This window comes from Leptonotus elevatus, chromosome 21 (genome assembly GCF_054856555.1).
Source record: "Leptonotus elevatus isolate MCC_2025b chromosome 21, RoL_Lele_1.0, whole genome shotgun sequence".
Lineage (NCBI taxonomy): Eukaryota > Metazoa > Chordata > Actinopteri > Syngnathiformes > Syngnathidae > Leptonotus > Leptonotus elevatus.
This window is the reverse complement of record NC_141259.1, coordinates 4,989,555-5,014,693: the sequence shown is the minus strand read 5'-3', so window position 1 is coordinate 5,014,693 and position 25,139 is coordinate 4,989,555. Positions and strand designations below refer to the sequence as shown.

Genomic DNA, 25,139 nt, shown 5'->3' with positions numbered 1-25,139 from the left:
AAAAAAAACTCCCACATAATACTTCCGATTTACACTGTTCAAATATCAACTCGCTTAAAAAATTCACACCTCCCGGGGTATATATCGTCTGCTTTCACAATACAGTATTCGCACAATTTAACCTGAAATATCAACTTTTTCCCATTCATTTTCAAAAGGACAGACAATGACATTTTTCCCACTTTCCACTCGCACTTCAAAACATACAACTTATTATTACCACCTATCTGATACTGCTCAGTGGAGCAGTTGGTAAAGTGCATTGTCCAGTAACCAGGAGGTTGCAGGTTCAAATCCCACCTTCGACTGTACATTGCAAATATATCCATGGCAATTATGCTATTGGTAAGTGGTAAACGTATACTTGAGTTTATTCACAATAAAAAGTATTGGTGGGTATTTGGCATTCAAGAGAAATAGCCATGTCATCATATATGACAAATGTTGATCAGGTAGGCATTTTTGAAACGATTATTAATATTATTATTATTGTTATTGTTAATATGTTTTGTGCAATACCAAACCAAGCACTAATACATTTTAATTAATTATAATTGTATTTTTATAATTATGATCATTAATTTCTATCTAAATCACATCTGCATCACAATTGTCTCAGACACGAGCAGCTTTTCTTGCTTTTAGATTTCTACAAGGGCCCGTTCATCAACCCTATTCAAACGACAGAACCATGTGAGAATTAGTGTATCTGGGGCAAAAAAACAAAAACAATCGCTGCACTCGTGACATGAGTACTGACTGCTGTTGTTCCATTTGTCCTGGGCTTGTTCATGGACATCTCAAGCAAAACTTTGCTGAAAGGCTGACGGCCAAGTTCACCCCGGCAATCAATCATTCGATAAATCAATCACATTGTCACCCTGCTTTATTTCTCGTGAGGCTCTCGCTAAGTGTTTTGCTGCAGGCCCACGCCAAAGTCTGAACGCAAGACAGAGTCAAGAATAGAGTGGTGCTGTGTGTACTTAACCGCAGTCGAGAACAAAGTGAATTGATTCACGGAGGGGGCAGCAAGCTGAAACGAAACATGGTTGCATCTACACTCATTTCACTTTTTGACCGACCAAGACCATTTTCTAAGCCAATCCTGAGTTGTCGTCCCCTGCCTTTACTGTGTTTTGTCAGTTATCTGACTCAGATGTGCTTCACATAGACTTGAGCAGCATTAGACTTGATGGTATGATGTCAAGCCCGACCACGTTTCAGAGTGACCCTCCCACGGTTCCGGGTGTTCATTCTCATTTGCCAGCGCAAAGTGTGATTTCGTCCCTGTGCCTAATGCTCATGCTTGTCAATAGGTAGATACTGGATCGACCTCCAGCTGCTAACTTCCATCGTTCTCTGTTGTTTTTTCGCAGGAGGAGTGCCAGAACTACATCCGGGTGCTGCTTGTCAATGGGAACAGGCTGTTTACCTGCGGGACCAATGCCTTCACTCCCATCTGCACTAATCGAACGGTATCAGCTAACCTTTTGCCTTCATTATATATGATATATTAATTTTCCTCCTCTAACACGGACCCGTGCCCCAAAAGTCTTTAACTCATTTGCTCCCCAAAACGTATTAAAAAAAAAGTCTATTTTACACATTGCCATGGTCCCAAATACAAATTTACGTTTTGTATGGGTTTTTTTAATGCTAGACCATACAGAAGGCTTTGATGCAGCATCTGATCTGAAGAGAATGCTTAAAGCAATTGTAGTTATTACAAAAACGGCCAGCAGGTGGCAGCAGAGTCTAAAAGATCAACCAGGGCCATGTTGCAAAAAGGTTCTTTCCCCAGTGTTTTAAACAGATTTGTGAATGATGATGAAACTTAGCTATATTATAATGCTAATTGCTGCATAATGGAAATAGAAATATACTTTTTTTTCCTGACGAAAGAAGAGACTCAAATCTTTATTTTAGTAGGTTCCATGTTTTTATAGGAATAGAACACAATATTCTGTGGGCCTTGTAAAATCAGTCAAAATCCAGTAAAACAGCCGGGAGCGAAGGGGATTGCTTCAGTGAAAATGGCTGGTTTCAGCATATCAACAGTAATTATTCAATTATTTCTGTAGTCATTCATGAAAGAAGACTGATTGTGTTCTGTGTTTAATCAAAATAAGACATTTGCAAACATTTGCTTTTACTTTAGAAAACAATGACAGAACTGGTTACATAGTACAACGCCAATCCCCCTTTTTTACCAATAGGAATTACAAAATAAACATCAATCTCTGGTCACTGGTTAATAAACAGTAATCAGGAAAAAAAAAATGCTTTTATAATACACTTCAATACATAATTAAAACGAATCCAATTAGTCGATTAATTAATTGAATAATCGATAGATTAATCGATTTTAAAATATTCGCTAGTGGCAGCACTAGTTATTATGGTCCAACACTGTGGAACTTCTTGCCTTTGGAAGTTAGTTTTTAATTAGTTTTGTTTGTTTGGTTATTGTATTGCTTGTTTGTTTTAATGTATTGCCATCTTGTTTTCTATCCCGAAGCACAGTTTATGCTTGCTATATGAAATGTGCTATACAAATAAAACTGACATTGACATTTCTCACGGGGAAAAACGTTAAAATGTCATGACATTATTATTGCAGTATATCATCAAACATCACATTAACCCACTGATGGTCTGTTGGCACACAGTTGACATTAAATTGCACAAAATGATGATGGTTGTATACGGAGGGAATGTTATTATAGTTGACACTTCGGTTTAATGTGACTCAAAGGTGGGTAGGGCAAAGATTGTTCTTAATAAGAGTGCTGTTACTTTTGAATAATAGGATAAAAGTAGTCCTCCAAATTAGAAAACAAGTATTCAGTGAAAAAACGACTTTAAATACTGAGCACCTGGTGAGTCACTATGGATGTTCAGTTTTTTTTTTTTAAATCTATTTGTTTGTAATCATAGCAAATAAAAATACAATATTTCTATCTAGTCACTAAGATGCCCACCCAAATGGATTAGAATCAGAAAATACAAGAAAATGGACCATTATACTCTTATTTATGATATTCTTATTTTAAGCTGGGAAAATTTGGTTTGATTCCAAATGTTTACAATGCATCAGATTTTTTCTCTTATTTCCTCCTACAGAGTTTATTATGCTAGTTGATAAGCATGCTCCAAAAAAGTCAAAGGTACTCACTTATCATGGATCACTGCAGAAATCATAGCTCATTTGAGAGAAAGAGAGAAGGCTTGAGCTAAATTTCATCAGACAAGGAGCCCTGCTGTTGGAATGTGTATCAAAAATTGAGGAACACTTGTAAAACTCCAGCTAGGAATTGCAAATTCTGACTACTATTCCTAAATAATAATATCAAAAATCCTTTCAAAAATGCTGGCGTACAAATACCCCTCTGCGGTATTGTGACGCGTTTTGGGCTTTTTGATGTTTTTGAAAGATCTAATGAAGACATCAGAGAACTCCTCAATTAGCTTAGAGTTGTTGATGAGATACTGAATGATCCACAACCCGTTGCTTTTGCATTTAATCAACATTTCTCCTGTGTCTGATCAAATTATTATCACCCCATACGTTTATTAAGTTAAGTTAAGTTCATTTTGTGGTTCACCTGTTCATAGTCCTTACTATTTTCAGATATAGCAGCCATTTCTCATTATATGCTTTTTCCTTTATCAGATTTGTTGAACCTTTCATTATGCACACATGAAATGTCTTCCATTTGGAAATGTGCATATATACTCCCATTCATAAGGGTGGTTATATGCTAGAATCTAGCATAAAATTGAAATATGTCTAATGATTAGGATCTAGTCACTAGATCCTAATCATTAGACATATTTCAATTTTATGCTTTATTGCAAAAGTATTTGAAAATATTTTTAGCCAACTAAATTATCATTTGAATAATACAATTTTTCAATATCAGCTTGGATTTACTTGATTATTTGTTCTATTTAATAGGTCAATTTTTGTTGATCGAAAAGTGTTGTTGACTGTTACAAGCTATATGCTAATGGTCTATCTAAACATGCTATATTATGGTTGTATTGTTATTTACATAGTAGAAAACAATTTCTTTGAAAGGCTGCAAGTCAAATTTATGAGTTCAGCCTAATGTGTTCCTCAAGAATCAATCTTCAGTCAACTTCTTTTTTCTATTTTTTTGTATTCATGACGTTCCCTTTATTTTGTCCGACTGCTCTGTTTCATTATAAGATGATATTATTATTTTTAAAGGCGTTTTCACAAATTCAAGGATCATTACAGCATGACTTTAAGATTTATTGCATGTCAAGCGATTTATCCCACGTTAATAAATACATTTCAACAAAACAGCATGCAACTTGTTGTGCATGTCTTGTGGGCTTTGGCCATAATGTAGCCAAACTTTTGAAAATCTCTACCTGCTAATTGTGGTACATTGTGTGGGATATACAGTTATATAAAAATGTAAATACGTTTTCTTTTAATTATTACTTTGGTCCAAAAGATGTACTTATTGCTTAAAGCAATGGTAGTTATTACAAGCAGGCGGCAGCAGAGTATAATAGATCAATCATGGCCATCTTGCAACAAGCTCTTGCCCCCCCCACTGTTTTAAACAGATTTGTGAATAATGATGAAACTTGGCTATATGCTAATGCTAATTGCTGCAAAACTGTAACATATACAGATTTCCTTTTTTTCCTGGTAAAAGAAGAGACTCTAATATTTATTTTGGTAGGTTCCATGTTTTTATAGCAATAGAACACAATATTCTGTGAGCCTTGCAAAATCAGTCAAAATCCAGTAAAACAGCTGGGAGCGAAGGGGGTTGCTTCAGTGAAAATGGCTGGTGAAACTGTACCTAGATAAATAATTGTATTTATATGTGTGTACATTTATATAAAATATGAAAACAGTCTTTTAGTTATGTTTGAGGCTAGGTTTCATGTTACATTGTGTAACTTTAAATTCTCAGTAGCACCAAACATCAAGCCCATTCTTTATGCGTTTAATAAGCCGTTCTTCTGGGCTTTTAGAGACACTTCAATGTCTTTGTTGCACAGTTGCTGGCTTCACTATAGACTACCTTTATATTCATTTCCTCTTGGATGCACAGCTGATCTGTCATTGCTCTTCCTTTAAATGGCCCCAAACTGACTTGTCCGGCCCACAGGAGGAGTTCAGTCAATAGCAAGCTTTCATCTCAGGGCAGCCGGGCAGACAGAACTGCTGTGTTTTGTTGTGGTTTGGGTGGAGCAGACGTGGACGTAGCAAACACGAACCCGCTCTGATCCAAATCGAAAATTGGCTCAAGAAGTGGCCTTTTTCCGCTTGTTGAATGGAGTGCGGCCTGCCATACGGGCAAACTTGTTACATCTTTACTAAAAATGTGAGGCCAGAGAGGAAATTGAGCTGTGAACGGGTCAAGGCGCAGAGTTGGACCAACACTGGAGGACTTGTGCCTCCGGTACTGAGTCATACGTGCGGAACTTTTGAGTGATAGGAAAGTAATTGCATCCAGAATCGCTCCACTGCTTCAAGGCTAACTTAAATAAACTTCCCCCAAGCTAATCCTTTTGTATTGTGTTTACATGAAAACTATGAAATAATACATTTTAAAGCTATGCCATGGTGAGTGTAGGTTGTCAAAGATAGGTCAGGTTTATATTGGGATCGAAAAGCCTCTAAAAGATCTGGCAAAGTGATGTTTTAAACAGACGAGCAGCTGCACAGCATCACAAAGCAAACAGGAAACACTGAAACTCAGACCTTTTAAGGAGCCTTGGAATTAGCTGGCGTCTTATCACATATTTTATGACATCATTGGACTTGGCAGCTGCTACATTTGTGTGGTTTATGCTGCTAATTAGTCCAAAGCTGCCCTGTGATTATGTTTGTTCCTTTTTAAGCTTTGTTCACATATCTTGTGTGTGTGCTATGTAAACCAAACATAATGTAATGATTCTTTTCTGTTTGTTCCATTTGCATACTAGCAGCAGAAAACAAAACATTAACATAGCTCGCTGGTTTGTATTTTAATGTTGCCCTTTGATATGCTGTCCTATATTTTCCTGCCAGCTTTTCTGCACAGATCCATTCTTTAGAAATAAGTAAGAAACGAATCTCATTTGCAAGTACATTGCCTGTTATTTTGTTTGAGTTCCCTCGGGATGCTTGTTTTAAAAAGACAAATAATAATGTTTCTACATGGTCTTGGGAATGTCTGTTTTCTGTCAATGACCATTTTCCTACTATTTTCTACTCCTTTGTGTTTTCAGCTCACCAATTTGACCGAGATCCACGATCAGATAAGTGGAATGGCTCGGTGTCCTTACAATCCCCTCCACAACTCCACCGCACTCATCACATCCAGCGGTGAGCTTTACGCAGCCACGGCGATGGACTTCTCCGGGCGAGACCCCGCTATCTACCGCAGCCTGGGCGGCCTGCCACCGCTACGCACTGCCCAGTACAACTCCAAGTGGCTTAATGGTAGGCAGGTGTAGCTAATGGAATGAAAACAGAATAGGCTTTACCATTTTACAAATGGATTCAGTATCTCACAAAAAAACACTTACATTTTCATAAATATGCTTCTATCTTTTCCTGGGACAACACTATAGAAATTACATTTTCCTCAGAGTGCTGCTAAACAGACTTTCCCGTCAAAATAACTCAACACACAGTTAATAGTGTCTAATCTGCTGACAGCAAATGTGAGTACACAGCCTAAGTAAAAATGTCCAAATTAGGCCCAATTAGCCATTTTTATTTCCCGTGTCATGTGGCTCGTTAGTGTTACAAGGTCTCAGTAAATGGAGAGCAGGTGTGTTAAATGGTGTCCTTTCCTCAGACACTTGTCAGTGCAGTCCATTATAGCTCCTTGTGGGAAAACTGGGAGAAAAAAAAAAGTGTCAGTGTCAAAATATCGACACTTAGGACATAATTTGGACATTTTCACTTCAGGGGGTGCTTTTGTTGCTATCAGTTGAGACATTGATGACTCTTGAAACATTTTGAGCAACAAGAAATTTACACCATTATACAAACTCTATGACAATTTCTTCAGTGTTCATGAAAAACTATAACCCCTTTAGACCCGTAGATGGTTCAGTGGACATGACATATTTGCGTGTCTAAACCAATAAAACGTTTAATTTGGATGATATCAACACTTCTGGTTCATGATTGAATCTTAACTTACCAATCACAATTGCAAATTGATTTGCATGATGTTCATGTTAAAAATATTGTATACAAGCTTGGTAAGGTTACGACACGTTACAGCCATATTATCCTGGTGTCCACTATAACAACTAAAAACATGAGATAACCCCCCAAATTGTTTTCTATGTTGTTCTTATGTGGGAAAAGAGTCAAAATCAGCAACAACAACAAAAAAGAAATGTTGCCAAACAAGATCAGTTTTTATATTGTCAAAAATGGCAAACCAGCAGGTGTGGTATCAAACTTTTTTGCATGTTGTGTAATGATAAACACACGTACCTATTTGATATTATACAATATAATATACTATTTGTTGTAACAGTTTTGTGATGTCGAGCCTGACCAAGATTTCTGATTTCCATCACAATACATGCGCACAATTTGTGTGTTTTTTTTTTTATGATAATAACAGTAGTTTCACAATAAATGTGCAGTGTTGATGTAGGCCCTGATGAATAATAATAACAATTATATAAAAATGTTGATGTGGATTTTGAAGAAGAAAGTGAACAGTTCTTACAAAATCTTTTCGGCACTGTAATGCTAAACGAAAAATTTACTGGTTGGCTAAGTTGTGGCCATCTACTAACCTGGATTTTTAATTTAATGATATGTTTATAATTAGAGTTTTACGTTGCAGTGGTGTAACTATATTATAGTATTAGAAGTGTTTGGGGGGTTTTCAACATAGCTGACAAAGTAGTAATGAATACCTCTTTGTTGAACAATTACTTTCATACCCTAATTCATTAAGTTGGAAAATACTGCAGCCATTAATTTTTTCATTTTAGCCACATTTTTTAGTTATTTATTATATGTGTTCATATCCATCACATTCTGGAGCAACACGCTTATACTGTAATTCCACAGTTTTTCCATGAAGGTGAAATACACTTTTAAAAAAATAGCACCTTGGTGCCTTTTTGAGAGTTTAAGACAGCTTAGGGTGTCTGGCTTAGAGGAAGCAAAATGTATTTGGTCAGACAGTCGTTTCTGCTGACGTTTTGTTGCATTCAACATCCAAGCTCAATTGGAAAAATAAATTAAAAGTCTCCATGTGCTACTCCATGACAACCCCTGGGAAAATGGGTGCTTAAGAACTAATTTTACGGTGGGTAGATTGTTTTTTTTTTCTCCAGCTCCGCCCTGTAAATGTGCAGAGGATAAGAAGGTTGAAGTAAGGAGGGAGGGGCTGCTACACTTCCATTTAAAGATGAATTAAATCACTGCCAAGGAGAATAAAGTGTGCGGTTAGGATCTAATAATGTCATACATAAAAGATGAACGTGGTTGCTGGGGCGGTGTCGCTGGGGTTACGTGTTTCTGACAGAGTGAGAACTATTACGTTTCACCTATTCTGGCCATTGCTCATCTCAACCTTTAAGAATGAAAAATGAGTGTTCCTATTGAAATGCAAAGTCATTAATAACATGGCCTGTAGTTATTAATCCCGATCACCTGCTGTTTTGGTGTGTTGCATGCTTATACCCACTGAGTGAATCTGTTTAACAGTTTTCTAAGAATTTTTCTCTTCTTCCGCAACAGAACCAAACTTTGTGTCATCCTACGATATCGGCAACTTCACGTACTTCTTCTTTCGGGAGTACGCGGTGGAGCACGACTGTGGTCGCACCGTCTTTTCTCGTGCCGGCCGTGTCTGTAAGAACGACATCGGCGGCCGTTTCCTCCTGGAGGATACGTGGACGACCTTCATGAAGGCTCGGCTCAACTGCTCGCGGCCGGGAGAAATCCCTTTTAACTACAACGAGCTGCAGGGCACCTTCTACCTGCCTGAGCTGGAGCTGCTCTACGGCATCTTTACTACCAATGTGTGAGTTTTACCAACATATAATTGGACCAAATTTTGCTTAACTGAATTGGGTATTGTTAAAAGATATAGTTACGGTTTTCTTGGCCTATACACAAAGTTTTTACATACTTATGGTTTAGAAGCTTTTGCTTGCTAATTCCTAGTGTCTGGACTCGCTACCAAAATCGGCACTTGCTATTCTCTTAAATCAACTCCAATTACTTATTGTACTTTTCCTTAAAAAATAATAATAATAATTTAAAACACTTCATAGTCGTTTTCATTTGGGTCCCATTTTAAATCCATCCCCATGGTGTTGTACTTACTTGTAGCCTTGTTCTAGCTAACGCTAAGCTAGTTCATCTCTTAGGTCTGGCCAGCGTACACTTTGGCAAACTCCTTTTTGTTTGTTGCTAAGATGATGTGAGAGGTCATCAGCGAGGCGTTAGCTAGCCTAATAATTCTGTTAGTCAATATGCAGCGTTCAACATTAATACTTTTAGACTGGGACATTGGACATTTATGGTTACTTTTTCAACTTTTTCTCTTCTGACTTTTTTTTTTTCAATTCTCTGACATTTTTGGCAGTTTCATGGACATTTCATGGTATTTTTTATTTTATTTTTGCATCTTTTGGGACATTTGATGGTCATTGTTGTTTTTTTGTTTTGTTACTTTTTCATCTACCTTTCGTCTCTCTTTTTCTGACAACTTAAAAATGTGTACTCTGACATTTTTTTGAATATTTATCTATTCATGTTTTTTTATTTAATCATTAATTCATTTAAAGAATATTTTATCAAAAAATATAAATAAATATGTCCATTCATCCATCCATTTTCTTAACCGCTTCTCCTCACAAGGGTCACTGGAGCTTATCCCAGCTGGCTTCGGGCAGTAGGCAGGGTACACCCTGAACTGGTTGCCAGGGCACACAGAGACGAACAACCATCCACACTCACTATCACACCCATGGACAATTTGGAGTGTTCATTTAACCTCCCATGCATGTCTTTGTAATGTGGGAGCAAGCACGGGGAAAACATGCAAACTCCACCCAGGAAGGCCGAAGCCCGGAATCGATCTCACGTCCTCTGCACTGGGAGGCGGACGTGCTAACCAGTCATGCACCGTGCCGCCCCAAATAAATATGTAGAAATAATATTAATTAAAAATAAAAAACTTCAGAGAGGAACTAAAGAGCCACATTTGGCTCCAGAGCAGCAGATTGCAGATCCCTGGTATATACAGTTGAACTGTAGTGGTTCACGCTGCAGACTTTTGTGCGACTGGCATGAGAGTGTTTCCCATTCATTGACGAGCAGTCAAGCCATCTGGGTTTCTCACTCCTTCCACCGCTTCCAAAATAACATGTGATGTCATGCCTACAAGTGTGTTGACATGTTTGACATAAACAGATGTTCAACTGAATAACCATACATCAAAAACATAACTCCAGTTACTTTTGGTTACTGTTTAGTGTATGTGGGAGATACATAATTATCAAGGGATACATTTATTTTACATTGCAATACTTTGGTCATTTTTCCAACACAAGCAGACGCAAACACTTACTAAGAGCTGACTAATCTATGTTCAACAGCTCCCAATTGCTGGAAACAAAGTCTTTTCCAAGGTATCGGAAACATTCCGCCTCCAGGTACTAACTTTAATAAACAGCCGATTTTAATTCACATGGGCCAAGTCTGAGTGGAAAATGAAAACTGTACTCTCAATCTTTTCCTCCGCTGTAGCGGAACGACATTTGGACATGCTGAAAGTGACAGCTTGAAAAGTCGAAGCTGTATTTCACAGTAGAGATGTGTGCAGTTAATCAGACAAGCCAAACAGTTTAATTGTGTCCTCTTCTTGAATTTACGAGCCAATACTGGCCATCATTTACAATGGAGTTGACCTTACGGGTGTGTTTCATGGGTATTACTGACTCGCAGCAATGCTAAATGCACTTTGTGGCTATGGTGGTCGCTTATTTCTGTCTCTCGTCCATCATCTTCTATGTCCTCTCATCCTCCTTTGTTACGCTTTGTGACTTTCAGAAACAGCATCGCTGCATCCGCTGTGTGTGCCTTCAATCTCAGTGCCATATCGCAGGTCTTCAACGGACCGTTCAAGTACCAGGAGAACTCCCGCTCAGCCTGGCTGCCCTACCCCAACCCCAACCCTGATTTTCAGGTAAATGTAAAATAAAACATTAAACTTTATGGGCTCTATTTTCGTTGCGGCGCAAGTCAAGCGCAAAGTGTAGTCTGTGTGCGTGGATGGATGCCATTGTAGGTTGGAACGTAGCCTTTTCTGAGGACACAGCAGGCTTGACATTGAGGAAACAGAAAATAGACTCGCTGGGGTTCATGCATGACATTGGCAGAAAAACTGCAAGATTTACCCTTGTGAAAGATGTAATCCACCATGTATGTGATGTTGACAATTGACAGCCTTGCAAAAAAAAACAGTGGTGTCTAAATTAGTATGTTAATTTTGAGTTCATGTAACGTTCCTTTAATGCCCCAAACATTTTTAATGACCGCCCCTTACTTGGAAAGCCTGTACTGGGGGAATTCCAGGCGCAATGCAGCAGACACGTCCACGTCAAAATTTTGCAGTATTAAATTTAATAATGCATATATTTGTGGGGGCTGGGGTCAAGTTGTATTTTACAATTTAAAAAATGTGCACAAGTTACTTCATTTTAAAGATTAGATAGCTCTTAATATGAAAAGAGCTGTCAACAACGTCTTACAAATGCAATTATGCCATCCAGTGGCAGAAAAATTACCTCAATACGAATCAATATCTTATCTACATCTACATCTTTTTAATTTTAACTAAATTTTATGAATTATTAATGAAATTACTGTATCAATGACTAAAAAATGCAACCATATTTATATTAGTTTAAAAAAAATCTCTTTTATGTTAACAAGAGTATGAAACTTAGAAAAAATATTTTATTGTACATTTTATCATACGTTTAGAACAGATATACAATAAGTGATTAATTGTGAGTTATCTATTGAAGTCATGCGATTAACGCTAAAAAAATTTAATCACCTGGCACCCCTAAAAAAAAAAAACAGTTGATTATAATTTGTTCAATGAATTCATTTCAGCAGTGGTTCAGATGGATTGTCCCATGAATGACGTCCACCACACACGTCCACAGAGCACCAAATGCGCCTTAATCAAATAAACAAAAATTGCATTTTGCCACCTGCACCACTAGTTAGATCTGATTTTACCGAGTCACGTTGAACTACACTCTAAAAAGCAAATTGTTGAGTCCGACCATTCTCAATCAGCTTCTTTCTTTTAAATTATTTTTCATAATTAAATAATATCCAATTTGTCATGTTCAAGAGTAATCCACTTTTACATAGCACTTAATAACCCTCCTATTCAAATAAACTTTAACATCAATAATTAAAAATATCTCCCAGTACCTTGTCGACTTCAAGTAACCTTGTTCTACACAAGCAGCGCTGAGGCACTTTATCCTCACGACTGATTACACAAAAGGGGTGGGGGATGTTTTATTAGCAGAAGTGGCTCTTAGGCGTAGAGTTTTCCAGATAATCCTCACCGCTCTCCATGAGGGATTGAAATCCCTCCAAGGCATTGCTGCCAATCGGTGAGCCGCCTCCTTCGGCGCCACACACGTTCCAGCATGCACGCCTGCTCTGTGCATATTTCCTGCAAGCAGAAGCACTCATGTGATAACGTTTTACACTAAAAATCACAGCAAACACCCAGTAACATGAAAAGCCACTCAGCGCTGTCACACTTTCACGTGTCTGCAAACAAGCTATTTGAATGAAAGTCATTCCCCTTCTAGGAACTCATTTTCCCTCGCAATGTATTCCCCTTTCTCAGCATACTGGCGATACACCCCAGAGATGTGCTTTTAAAAGTTTCTCCTGCGTTGCCATCTCCATTTCTCGTTAAAATTGTCCACAATAGCTGATGCTCACCACTGGGCCGACGCGCACTTTATCTCAGTTTCAGTGACATCTTCATCAATTTGTCAATGCTGCAGGATTAGATTTATGAGCACAGAATTTATGGTAAGACCATTTTATTACTTCATCCCTTTGTACACATGAGCAGACATCTTTAAAACCAGGCTTTCTCTAGTTTACATGAAAATATCGGGGTATAGACTGCTGCCAAATAGAGCTCATTAAGACTGTGAAGCCATCATTCAGCACACACATCCGGATCATTAAGTTAAAGCCTAACAACCTATCGATGTGCGGAGAAAATTCCTCAGCCTGTTTAAATCATGCATATTGATTTATTTATTTATTTTGGCTGGACGTTTTTGTAATAACCTCTGTGCTGGAATAGACTTTCTGGCATGTTTATTACTCGTAAAGCACTCCTAAACATGTATAGAATGAGCCAAATTCTCATGAGTATTCATATTTTGTATTTTTCAAAATGACAACATAATTTTTCTCATTTTGCTATTTGAGTCTATGTGAATCTAAATGGCTGTCTAGTCATCTATTTCTAATATCCTACTTCATAAACAGAGCAAGCCATAATTTTTTCACTTTTGTCTGAGCAGTTATTCTCGTTTGAGTCACAATGGGTCCAAAAAATGGTCCGGTCCCACCATCATCCTTGATGAGTCATATACTAAGAAAGGTGCAGATAAATGGAACAGTTTTGGAAGTGCCTCTTTCTAACAATCAGTCCCAATTTCCAGAAGGATTCAAATATTTCACCTTGTGGTTGCAATGCTGAGCCCTTATGTTATAAGCAATTTTTCAAAACATGCAATTCCAATGTCATTACTCAGTGGCTCTGAGTTCTCAGTGGCTCAGATTCTTGCAATCTTCGCAGATAACAGAAGGTGAGAGGGACACACTCGCGCACACTCGCCAAATGATGGTTCTGTCCCTCACCTCAACTGGACTGAACGGCCAAACACACACATCCATCTCCATGTATCCGCTCAAAGGTGTCACGCGTGCCTTGTCACGATGGCAGATATGTAATCATACAGATCCCCATGTGCACAAGGCCAATCTCACTGAGCTATAACCACTATAGGGAGATGCTTTAATATGATATATGTTCATACAGTGTGTCTTTTTGCTGGGAGAAAAACAATAAGAGCAGGCATGTATAAAGGCTTGGTGCTGCCCCTGACGACGCGCATTTCCCGTCTGCTGAAGTGGTGAGGGCGATGATGCATTGCCCATCACTGGAAAAGCCTCCGTGATGCTCATCTGTCAGTCCATGGAATACAGAGAATTGATCCGCATCAAGTGGCCGTGCTGTTGTTACTGTAGCTAGTCACTTAGAACTAATGGTCACACAATGTCCAGGCATTTAACTGTAACCTGCCCAAGTGTGGTTATCCTGAGACAAATCGCAATTCATTATATGACTGCCTATTCAATGGGATTACAAAAATATAACCACAATATTAGGAGCACTCCGGACATACATGTTGATGAGAAGCAGTTTAAAATTTTATAATGCTGAGGGATATTTTGGGGGGCGATAAAATATGTGTATGTACTTTATACATGGCGACCAGCCATTCAGGAAACTACAATTACAATAATATTGTTTACTGACAAGTGTCAACCAAAAAATGGTGATATTATATTTACAAATAAATTAATTATTACTATTATTATTATTGTACCTAATGATTTTATCTGATTTTTTTGCTGGCTGAAATGTAAATTATTAATGCAATTTAAATTAATTATCTTGATTGCTCTTCTTGGTTCAATAATTGATCCAGCTTACAAAAAAAAACCAGTAAAGACAAATATGTACAGTATCTATAAATCAATACAGAAAATACAAATGACAGAGTACGAAGGCAATGTAGGTGAGAAAAAAATATTAGGGATGGGCGAGTACCGATACCAGATGACGGTTATTTGGTTGATATTTATTTCAAGGTATCGGTACGCGCGATGGCGACTGATGCCACCAGTGTATAGCTATTTTATGATCAGGTATTCAAAATTAGAAGAATGGACTTAAAATTCCATTAATTTTATGCAATTTTAAGGAAATGCTTTATTGGGATATATACGTAGGTCTTTAAAATTATCGCATGTATTTATGCGGGGATATTTTACGTATCAAAAGTACTAGTGGTATCGGTACTTGGTACAAAATATAGTATTTTTTTAGAGTTAAATTTACTAAATGAAATGCGCTGTTTATCGGTCTGAAAAATAGTGGTATCGAACATCCCTAATTTTTTGTATCAAATTGTAAGTTATATTTTAATGGAAGTGTGATCTACAGCAGCAATCTAAAGCAGCAATGTTCAATTATGCTGCCATTTTCAGCATATCTGCCTCAAAAGCAACCAATCTTGTCTTGCCACCCAAATAAAAAATTTCCAATTTGTCTGTCTCCAGTGCGGCACCATCAACTCAGGTTCCTACGTGAACCTGACAGAAAGGAACTTGCAAGACGCCCAGAAGTTCTTGTTGATGCACGAGGTGGTCCAGCCCGTGGTTCCCGTACCCTACTTCATGGAGGATAACGTCCGCTTCAGCCACGTAGCCGTGGACGTGGTGCAGGGCAAAGACATGCTCTTTCATATCATCTATTTAGCCACTGGTAAGTTCACCACATTTCACGTTTGGAGCCATTTTTAACCATTTTAAGATTAATTGCGGCCACATCTGTATCCTCAGATGTAGTTACTGCTCGATAAGCAAAATGCAACGAGACCTTAGTTTCCAATGTTGAAAGGTGTCTAGGAAAGCCTGTTTGAAAGGATTCAGCACATACACTTTTGATGGACCTATGGGGAAACGCCCACACTTTCCCAGATGAAAGGGCTAAGCAAATACGCAGTTCTGCACCACTGCACACTACAAACACAATGGATAAGCATTGTTAAATAAACCAAAACACAGCCTCTTTGAGCCGCAGTTTATTGTATAGTATTGAAATCAACTTAACGATATCATTAAGTGCATTATTTCTAAACAGTATAATAGTCCTGTTTCATATCGTGCAGTCACACATATGGTATTATTACAACCATGAAAGCATTGTGCTCAAAGATTAGAAGAAAAAAAAAACAGGAAGAGTCATAAGTTGTTATAAAGACATCTTGCACATATTCTTAGTCGTGTTGTGTGTTGTCACCCGCAATGAACACTCTGTTTGATCCCACTAGTGTGACAATAGGCTATGACAGCCTGCGTAAAGTGTGGAAAGCGTTATCAGTGGGACACCAGATACTCAACAGGCATCTGCTTTCTGTTCTGTAATCATTTGTTACACATACTGTAGCATGGGAGGGAATGAAATGTAGCAAACTCAACATTATGTAGTTGGGAGTGTTTCACGCTGACGTGTTTGTTTTAACAAGGGCAGAGAAACACTCATGCTTTTTGCAGCACATTTGTGGGGTGCTGTGATCAATGTGGGAACACTCCCGTGCTGCCCGTACTGTATTACAAAATAATAAAAGAAGTTTTTCTTTTTAGTTTAAAAAGGCTTACCTTTACTAGAATCCAGTGTGGCCTTCTGTAGTGACTCGAATTAAGATAAAAATTGTCTGGCGGGGGAAGACACTGGATTAGAATTTTTCAGATTCGATTCGCAATAAATCACTGAATATTGTCGCACACACTTCATTTCAGAAGGTGACTGTACTGCAACAAGTCTTTGCCAACTGTCAAAAGAAAGAAGAAGAAATAAAATAAATTGTCAAGCAACTAACAACAGGTTTATCTGTCCAGCTAGCTCGCTAGTTTAGCATTTAGCATCTGCCACAAGGATTTACTATTTACAGCACTAAAAGGCGCAGGATTCAACCTTTGAAGAATACAATGCAGGATTCTAAGTTAAAGTAAGCCATTTTAAACTACAAAACACTTTTTCCTCTTTTTTTCCCCCGAAACCCTAACCTCATAAATGGGAAGCAGATATGCTAACTACTAGTCCACCCTGCCGCCAATTCGCATACTCGGCACCTCATTACTTTCTTGCTTTTTTTTTTGCACTCCCTAAGGGGGGAAAAAACACCTCTAATTTCATCTCTGGGGGCCTAAGCTCACCTAAATGGAGAATTTAGGTTTTAATAACTGTTTCTACACTCTTTTAACTTCTGATAGAAAATGTTGCTCTTGGATCTTATTTCAGAACTGAGGGATGTATTATTTTGTAAAGACCAATTACTTTATCGCTATTGCTATTACTTTTAGCCTGGCCACATCTAATGAATATGAAATAAAGTTGTATTGCATAAACAGTCAGCTGTAATTTCTGGGGAGTTTTGCCCTCGTTATTTAACAATATACCGTGTGCTCTTATTTGTTCGCATAGTGTATGATGTACTGGTAAATGACCAACGACTTCATTTTTCCTGCCATTTCTCCACCAACAATCTTGTCTTGTCCCCATTTGTAGCAACGTCTCGTCATTTTTTTTTGTGGTGAATGTCTTGAAGGACACATTATCTAAACCCTCTTCTGAAGTCTGGCAAGAAGCCAGCTTCACTGAAGATTGGCTCCGGTCCGGTTCCTTGACACACTCACGCAGTCTCAAGGCTCGGCCGTTCTCTGTGCTGACTACAGATAAAATAATTTCTGATTAAGTACATTCAACATTCGTGACTGTCATCCTTGAGAAATAATTACTGTTAGCATCCTCTACATCACAAGATGATTGTTAAGGTTAATCTTTAGTGCCTTCAGATAATCAGGCAATTGCTACTTTTGGTCAAAAAGGAAAAATCTTGCTCAAATTTGGCTCAGTAATCTTTATGTGGGCTTTACAGGGGACTGTAAGGTTCAGCTGCTCTCTCTCTGTAATTACTTGAGATGTTCAATGCCACTTATATATCCCAATACAGCATTTTTCCTCAAAATTCCCAAAAGTTAATGGCAATTTTCTATTATTCTAATTTCCCATTTCTGGTCTCTGTACCTGGTATCGGTACTCACCCATCTCTAGTAAATACCGTTTATTGTTTTGTTTGTTTTTTACAACATAAAAGTGACAAAAAAATATGTAAACACCTTTTTATTTCTTGATTAAGATGTCAAATTAATTTACATACCTTCTTGAACAGAATATTTTCTTGTAGTGGTTAAATGTTATGCTTGATGAATTCATTGATTAACTTTTTTGAGAAGCTCAGCAAGCCAGAATTTAGTTTAAGTTGCTCATTTATGTGAACCGTCCATTTGTTACACACTGCATTTATAATATCCATATAAATAGAGTTTCTTGCCTCTATTGAGGAACAAAAACCCACTTGTGTGTCTTCTAGATTACGGCACTATCAGGAAAGTGCTCTCCCCTCTGAATCAGTCCACGGGAAGCTGCCTATTGGAAGAGATTGAGCTGTTCCCAGCCAGGAAGAGGCAGCCCATCCGGAGCCTGCTGATCCTGCACAGCCGAAGCGAGCTGTACGTGGGCGTACGGGACCAGGTCATCAAGATCCCTCTGAAGAGGTGCAGCTATCACAAGGGCAGAGAGTGAGTACATGTGCAAACAAACACCATTTGTCTCAATGGAAAGCATCCAAAGCAAATATGCACACCTCCAAAGGTTTATCTTCTGTAGGATGCTCTTATCTGAGAGGGCCAGATCAGTGTTGGGCAGGGGCTTTAGCTAAGACTTGTGGGGGGGGGGATTTTAAACCAGAAACAAGAGCCCTCCTGCCTTTCTGCTATATTGTCACACATGCTGTACTGCTGCAGCTGTGTGTGGTTATCGGCCGTATTGAGATCCTTTGTCAGATTGGCAGTCCATCAAGTGTAAAACCTGAGACAGAGGCCCGGGTGTAAAAACTCCACACAAGGGTGGGATCCCATCCATCATCACACACGCTAAGATTCACAACAGCATTCCTTGTTGAGCACACAATAGGCAGTTTTTTATGGGAATGAGAAGTAACGCGTCGTGTCATAGCTGCCGCTTTGTGATATGTGCTGCAATCCTGATTACACTTTTTCTAACACCTGCCGGGTGTTTGCTCGTTCTCATATTTTTAACCCCTTTATCCTTATCCGAAAATGATATATTTCATATATTTCCCGACTCATTGCTAAAGCCACTTTGTTGTATTTGGTTTCTGTCTGCATTTTTCAGTCTACAGGTGCCACATTGTTATGAAAACCCACAGTAAAATGTGGACTACTTTTCACTGGGGGGCTTTCAGTGACAGATTGGTCATGCATATCTGCTTCAATCAAGTTGAAGTTTTATCTTGTTGGTTAATTGTTGGGCTGATAAGCTATTTGAGCTCAACTCTAAAAGGTTTTGAAACACACTTCTTATCTCCAGTCTCCCCTGAATATTTGTTATTTGGAACAGTTTGGAACTTTTCTGTTCCACCATAGCATTGCGCAAAGCAAGGTCAATAAAGTCATGATTATAGAATCCCATTCCTGCAAGAAAAAAAATATATATATATATTTTTTTTTTAACTATAATAAGAAGCCCATTTTCGCCAGTGTGATTTTTGTATTATTTTTTTAACCATCCATAGTTAACACTCTAAAAACAGTTGGGTCAAAAAGAACCCAGATTGAGTCTGCTCGAATTAATCATTTAAACCATCTTTTTTTTTTTCTTCCTCCCTCGAAGAAGAAAAAAATCATATTGGTTTTTCTTTTTAACTTTTTGGTCAAAATGCATAAAAAGTTGGGTCGGCCCCAAAAGGTTTGCTGTTTTGTAAAAAAAAACTAAAAATAAAACATTGGGTTGCTTGGTAGGTTATGTATTTGACCCAACTTTTTGGTTTAAATAAATAAACCACAACATTTTTGACCCAACTGTTTTTAAAGTGAATGTTTGCAACGCAGTTACAAAGTCCATGTCCATGATTGGATGAGTATGGTATGGAAGTCACATCAAATGCTGGGAATGAACTAGACCAAAGATTTAGAGCTTGGCAGTCTAACTTACTCAAAAGCATTTAAAAGTGTCAAATATGGACCAATTTTCTCAGTTTTTGCATTTGTCACAGTTGATCACAACATATTAGGTGGGACTTACTCAGAGTGAACAAAGATCACATGCGGGGTTCCACAAGGGCCCATTCTTGGACGACTTTAATTGAATATTCACATGCTCTCCTTTGCTTAGATTAGGGAGCACCACAAAATCTCTTATCATACTTGTGCAAATGACACACAATTTAAACATTTCAATGTACTTTCAATGTTCTCCAGCTCAATCCAGACAAGACAGAAGTGATTGGGGGGGTTTTGCCCCAAAAATGAAAGGTCAAAAATCACCGCTAACCTTACAAATCACGGCAGAAAGTTTGGTGTCATTATTGCCTCAGACTTGAATTTTAATAACCACTTAAAGCTTTTATTAAATCTGCCTGTTACCACCTGAAAAATGTGTCCAATACTTGCGTCCATATTGTGCATTTTGTCAATATTTGTAGACCTATCTTGAGTTTCAATTGGCCCATCCATAAGAACTCCCCTGAAAGGGACATGTGATCAATGTGCGATTCATCCCTGTGCTTGTTTAAAGGATCATTTGGAAAAAGACTCCAGTATGCACAGCATCAAGTGATAGACACTCACAGAATAAATCAAAAAATTTCAACAGAGGAATTTGTGTGTTAAGCTATTTTCCCTGCTGAATGAAAAAAAGCAAAGATGTATATTTATATTCATTCTTTTCCTTTGCCAGTGCGTGCGTGGGGGCCAGAGACCCTTACTGTGGTTGGGACCTCCTCCTGAAGAAATGCACCACGCTAGAAGAAAGCGCCAGAATGAGCCAATGGGAGCAGAGCATTACAAAGTGCCCTGTGAGTATTCATCTGATTATTCACTGCTGTTTTGCTATGTTAAGAAAAAGTCGATAAATCTAATATTCACATCCATGTGAGCTCTAGTTGCTCTCAATTCACTCGATTTATCCCGAAAATAATCAGGTTAACTAAGATATCCTTTCCAAAGAAATGCATGGTGGGAACCAACAAGCAAAGTTTACGGGAGCGGCACGTCTCCCAGGAACTCTTCGGCAATCATTCACCTCTGGCTGCTTCTCCATTTCTTCAAACTCTCACCATTTGAGGAGCTCAATATTTTCTGCACGGCTCTGCTTTTTTTGAATTATGCCTCATGTCATTTTCAATATCTGAGGAGGCTGTTCCGTGCCGTGTCTGAGCAAGTCAGTCTCAGTCTCAAACGTGTCTTAAGGCAAGAATACATCCAGCATGTACACATTCTGACACGATTGTCATGGCAGAAAGTCTTTATTGTAATCAGCAGAAGCTGCTGCACTGACTTGAGCAGTTGTACAAAAGCCGGGTGGCCCCTTGATACACTTCCTCACGGCCTCCCATGCATAGAAAATGAGGGCGTTTTGCATAAAACCTGTGGCACTTTTTATCCCTCAACACCAAAATAATTCAATTGAATGAGTGTCTATTCTGTGTATGTTGTTTTAATGATCAGTATTCATGCACAGATGCTGGTAATGATGAAGCTGACTTAATATGCATACGTACAGGTTTGTGCATGCATAAACAGATTTATCTGCATAAACCAATTCTGTGCCATTATGTATATATATATACAAGCTTCGTTTAGCATACTGTAGGGAAATTTGTCACATGAGCAGAAAATGCTTTGCTTACATTTGCAGGCAGGTAGAAAATGATAGTACTAATTAAGAACAAGGTTACACTGGCGTGCAGTGGCAAGCGGTGCAGTTGGTACCTAGGACATTGTCCGCCTTTTAATATCGTGTCGTATTTAACAATCAATATTGTTCCGTGTACATCATCTGGAGCAGTTCAGGGTCATTATAATAGCATCACAAAACATTGTATTTATATTTTATTAATAATAAGAGTGCAATGATTAAATTGATTAGTCAACAACTAATCAATATTCAATTTAATTCCATGATTGATAAATCATTTAAGACAACTATATATTTTAACACCTATGAAAGCATGCTTATTATAATTGGGTTGAAAGGTAGGGATGTTGATGTTGTTGATGTATGTTAAGGTAAACTCTTCAGATACCGATACCAAGTACCAATGCCACTAGTACTTTTGATACAGAAAATGTATCCCAAAACTGATAATTTTTTTGAAAAAACGACCTATATATACCAATATAGCAATTTACCTTCAAATTACATGAAATTAATGGCAATTTTCTACTATTCTCATTTCTAATAGGTAGTTCCTGATCGGTATTGGTCCAATACTGATACCTGGCATCTTTAACTTTTTCCTCACAATGATTAATATTTTATCTAACTTTGTAGCATTACCGACCAAAACAGTAAACAAATCATTAAAAAAAAACATGGTTTTTTTTTTAATAAAGGGATGGAAATTAAAACATTAAAAAATATATATATTAATTGACAAAAGATTCAACAGATGAATCGATTATTAAAATAACTTAGTTGCGGCCCTAAATTAAATAAATGGATGGATGGTGGGCACCTTGACTTTGAATTTACACATTGCACAGAAATAGAATTATCTTACTTGTCAGTAATAATTTCGTTGACGAAAATTTTTTGTCACATTTTTTCCTCACCCAAAAATATTTTTCAGACAAAAATGAAACCAAAACTAGATATAGAATCTATTCATTAAGACGATGACGATAACTAAATGGACTGACAATTTTGTCATTGACTAAAACAAAAACAACACAGTGATGAAAATTCAATCAGAAGGAATGAAATGTATTAAACTAGTTACAAAATAGGTGTTATAATTTTCTGTATAAAAGTTGAAATGTATGCAACAGGAGAGCATCGACTAAATTGTCAATTTAGTCGACTAAAATTGCTCTTTATTTTGACTAAATTAAAAATAAAATACAATCGGATCACTAAATTATGACTAAATTGATTTTATTTTTGGTCAAAAGAGTATAACTAAAACTAACTTTAAAAATCTTGTAAAAATTAACACTATTACTTGCACTGTATTACTCAAGTATTATTCCCTTAAGCGTGAGACATATTTATATCCACAATTATGGCATTATAAGCTGTCACTTTCTACCAAGTAGCAAAGCAGTCAAACCACGTGAAGGCTCGATATGGAAAACATTAGGTCACTCATTTTTGACATAGCAGTTTATACAGTAAATTGTAGAGGTGCCAAGATGTGCTTTTCATTATTTCTACGTTGCCACATTTTAATGCATATACCACAGATATTTAAATTATTTATTAAGGTATGTCAAGAACGCACTGTAGAGATAAGGACTGCAGCCTATTTACAAATGATGTATGGTGACATTCATTTGAAAATGTCTTCATTCATGTATTTTCTTTCCATTACCACCACATACTGCATGACATCTTGGGCTTCTAGGCCACACACACACACACACACACAGCATGTTTCTGCAGTATAATTTCTCTTATCCACCAAGGGAAAAGCAAGTCCGGCAGGTATCAATGCGGTTATGTGCATAGTGTATCTCTGAGAAGCAGCGTGTCAACATGGCTCATATTAGCTTTCTTGCAAAGCACATAGTAATTGAGAGGTCCTCTGATAAAACAACATTCCACTTTCATTCAATTTTCTGTCTCCTTTCTATTATGCTGGCTACTTAGATTTTCTCATATGGCCGTGCTTCCAAGCGTGTCCATTTCTCGCATTTTGGAACATCTTTTTCAACGATCATTTTCATATTGCACACACCTTCTTGGTTACTGCATATTTGCCCGCCAACGCCTGACTAATTCTAGATGCCATAGATGGTTTGTACGTATTTTTTTTGCATCTATTTGTGGACATTTTATTTCAAGTACACTCACCAGCCTCTGCCTGCGTTTTTCTGCCAAGCAACGCACTCCCAAGGTCAGTTTTGAGGACACATTTTTATTTCATCCTTTTTCGTTGCTAACAGGTGCGTAATGTAACAGTTGATGGAGGTTTTGGTGCTTGGTCGGGATGGTCCACGTGTAGCCACAGTGACGGCGGCAGCGCGGGCGCCTGCCTGTGTCGGACGCGGGCATGTGATAGCCCCGCCCCTCAGTGTGGTGGGCAGAAGTGTCACGGGATCAGCGTTGAGGTGGCCAACTGCTCCAGGTAATCGAAATGTGTCAATTTGGTGACAGTCCATCGTAGTGTTTGTGCATTGAGACGGAAACTATTAAAGCAGTTTGCCAGTTAATGTTGGATCGTTACAAGGAGAACTAATTACATCTTTTTTTTTTGGAAGCTAATTATTTGGTTATGCTTTTGCACCTTTTCCAAGTTTTTTAACACACAGGCAATTTTCAGTTGTACATTAAGTCCTTGGCACAAAATGAGCTTGTTTATATGTCTGTTTATACGACAATTTCCTGATTTGTAAAGTTTAATAAAATTCTGTATGTAAAACCTGAGAAAGAAAAGGAAAGTACTTCACTTGCACGAAAATAGGAATTGCAAAGAAAGCAACCATTTAGATTCAATTACCAATTATGAACTTTTTACTCCAGTGGTGTCCAAATGGTGGCCCGGGGGCCATTTGTGGACCGACGTTCATTTGTAAGCGGCCCGCAGCATAAACTAAAAAATATATTTGCTACTAATAAATTTATTTTATACTGTATACTTTTCTAAAGATACAAAGATGCAAATTACCATTAAACAAGTAACATTTCTCTTTATAACACTGTAGTAAATAATGATAATTAAATTTTGCAAGCAAAATTACTTTCTGCTCTGTGCCAATGTCCAAATTGTGAACATATCATATGAATAATTGCCAAGTAACTGTTTAAATAATTTTAGTCAGTTTACCATAGATTGCTCCTGTTTTGGTTCTGAAATTGATTCTGATTTTCAATGCTGGGTCAGATATTTTCTAGTGGGTTACAGGTTCTCAACCACCTCAAAATCTTTTAAAATTTAACTTATAGAAAGCTGCGGAAGTAAAAAAACAAAACAAATAACACTAAATTACTCATTTACAATAAGCAATTTGTCTGTCCTGTGAAAAACACGTCTTTTTTTTTTTTTTGTTTTGCATTTTTGGGATGTCTGAATTCAGATTTTTATAAATGTGGATACTCACCCCTGGAAGTCAACCCCCCCGAAAAAAAATTCACAATAATATGGTCTATTTTCTATGTTCTATTCTTCTAAATATGTTA

At 37.7% G+C, this 25,139-nt stretch overlaps 1 protein-coding gene across 3 annotated transcripts in view; it reads left to right on the top strand.

The window, feature by feature from the left end:
- sema5a (sema domain, seven thrombospondin repeats (type 1 and type 1-like), transmembrane domain (TM) and short cytoplasmic domain, (semaphorin) 5A) overlaps positions 1-25,139 on the top strand; it is a 146,504-nt gene that overhangs the window by 81,037 nt on the left and 40,328 nt on the right. For all 3 annotated transcript variants that reach the window (XR_015092160.1, XR_015092159.1, XM_086066381.1), the window contains exons 6-13: positions 1,377-1,475; positions 6,262-6,475; positions 8,756-9,041; positions 11,078-11,213; positions 15,434-15,638; positions 18,310-18,517; positions 20,697-20,814; positions 23,906-24,087. Coding sequence is in view for 1 of the 3 variants with exons in the window: in XM_086066381.1 (XP_085922507.1) it covers positions 1,377-1,475; positions 6,262-6,475; positions 8,756-9,041; positions 11,078-11,213; positions 15,434-15,638; positions 18,310-18,517; positions 20,697-20,814; positions 23,906-24,087 (1,448 nt within the window). In the remaining 2 variants the exon portion in view is untranslated. The remainder of the gene's footprint in view (positions 1-1,376; positions 1,476-6,261; positions 6,476-8,755; positions 9,042-11,077; positions 11,214-15,433; positions 15,639-18,309; positions 18,518-20,696; positions 20,815-23,905; positions 24,088-25,139) is intronic.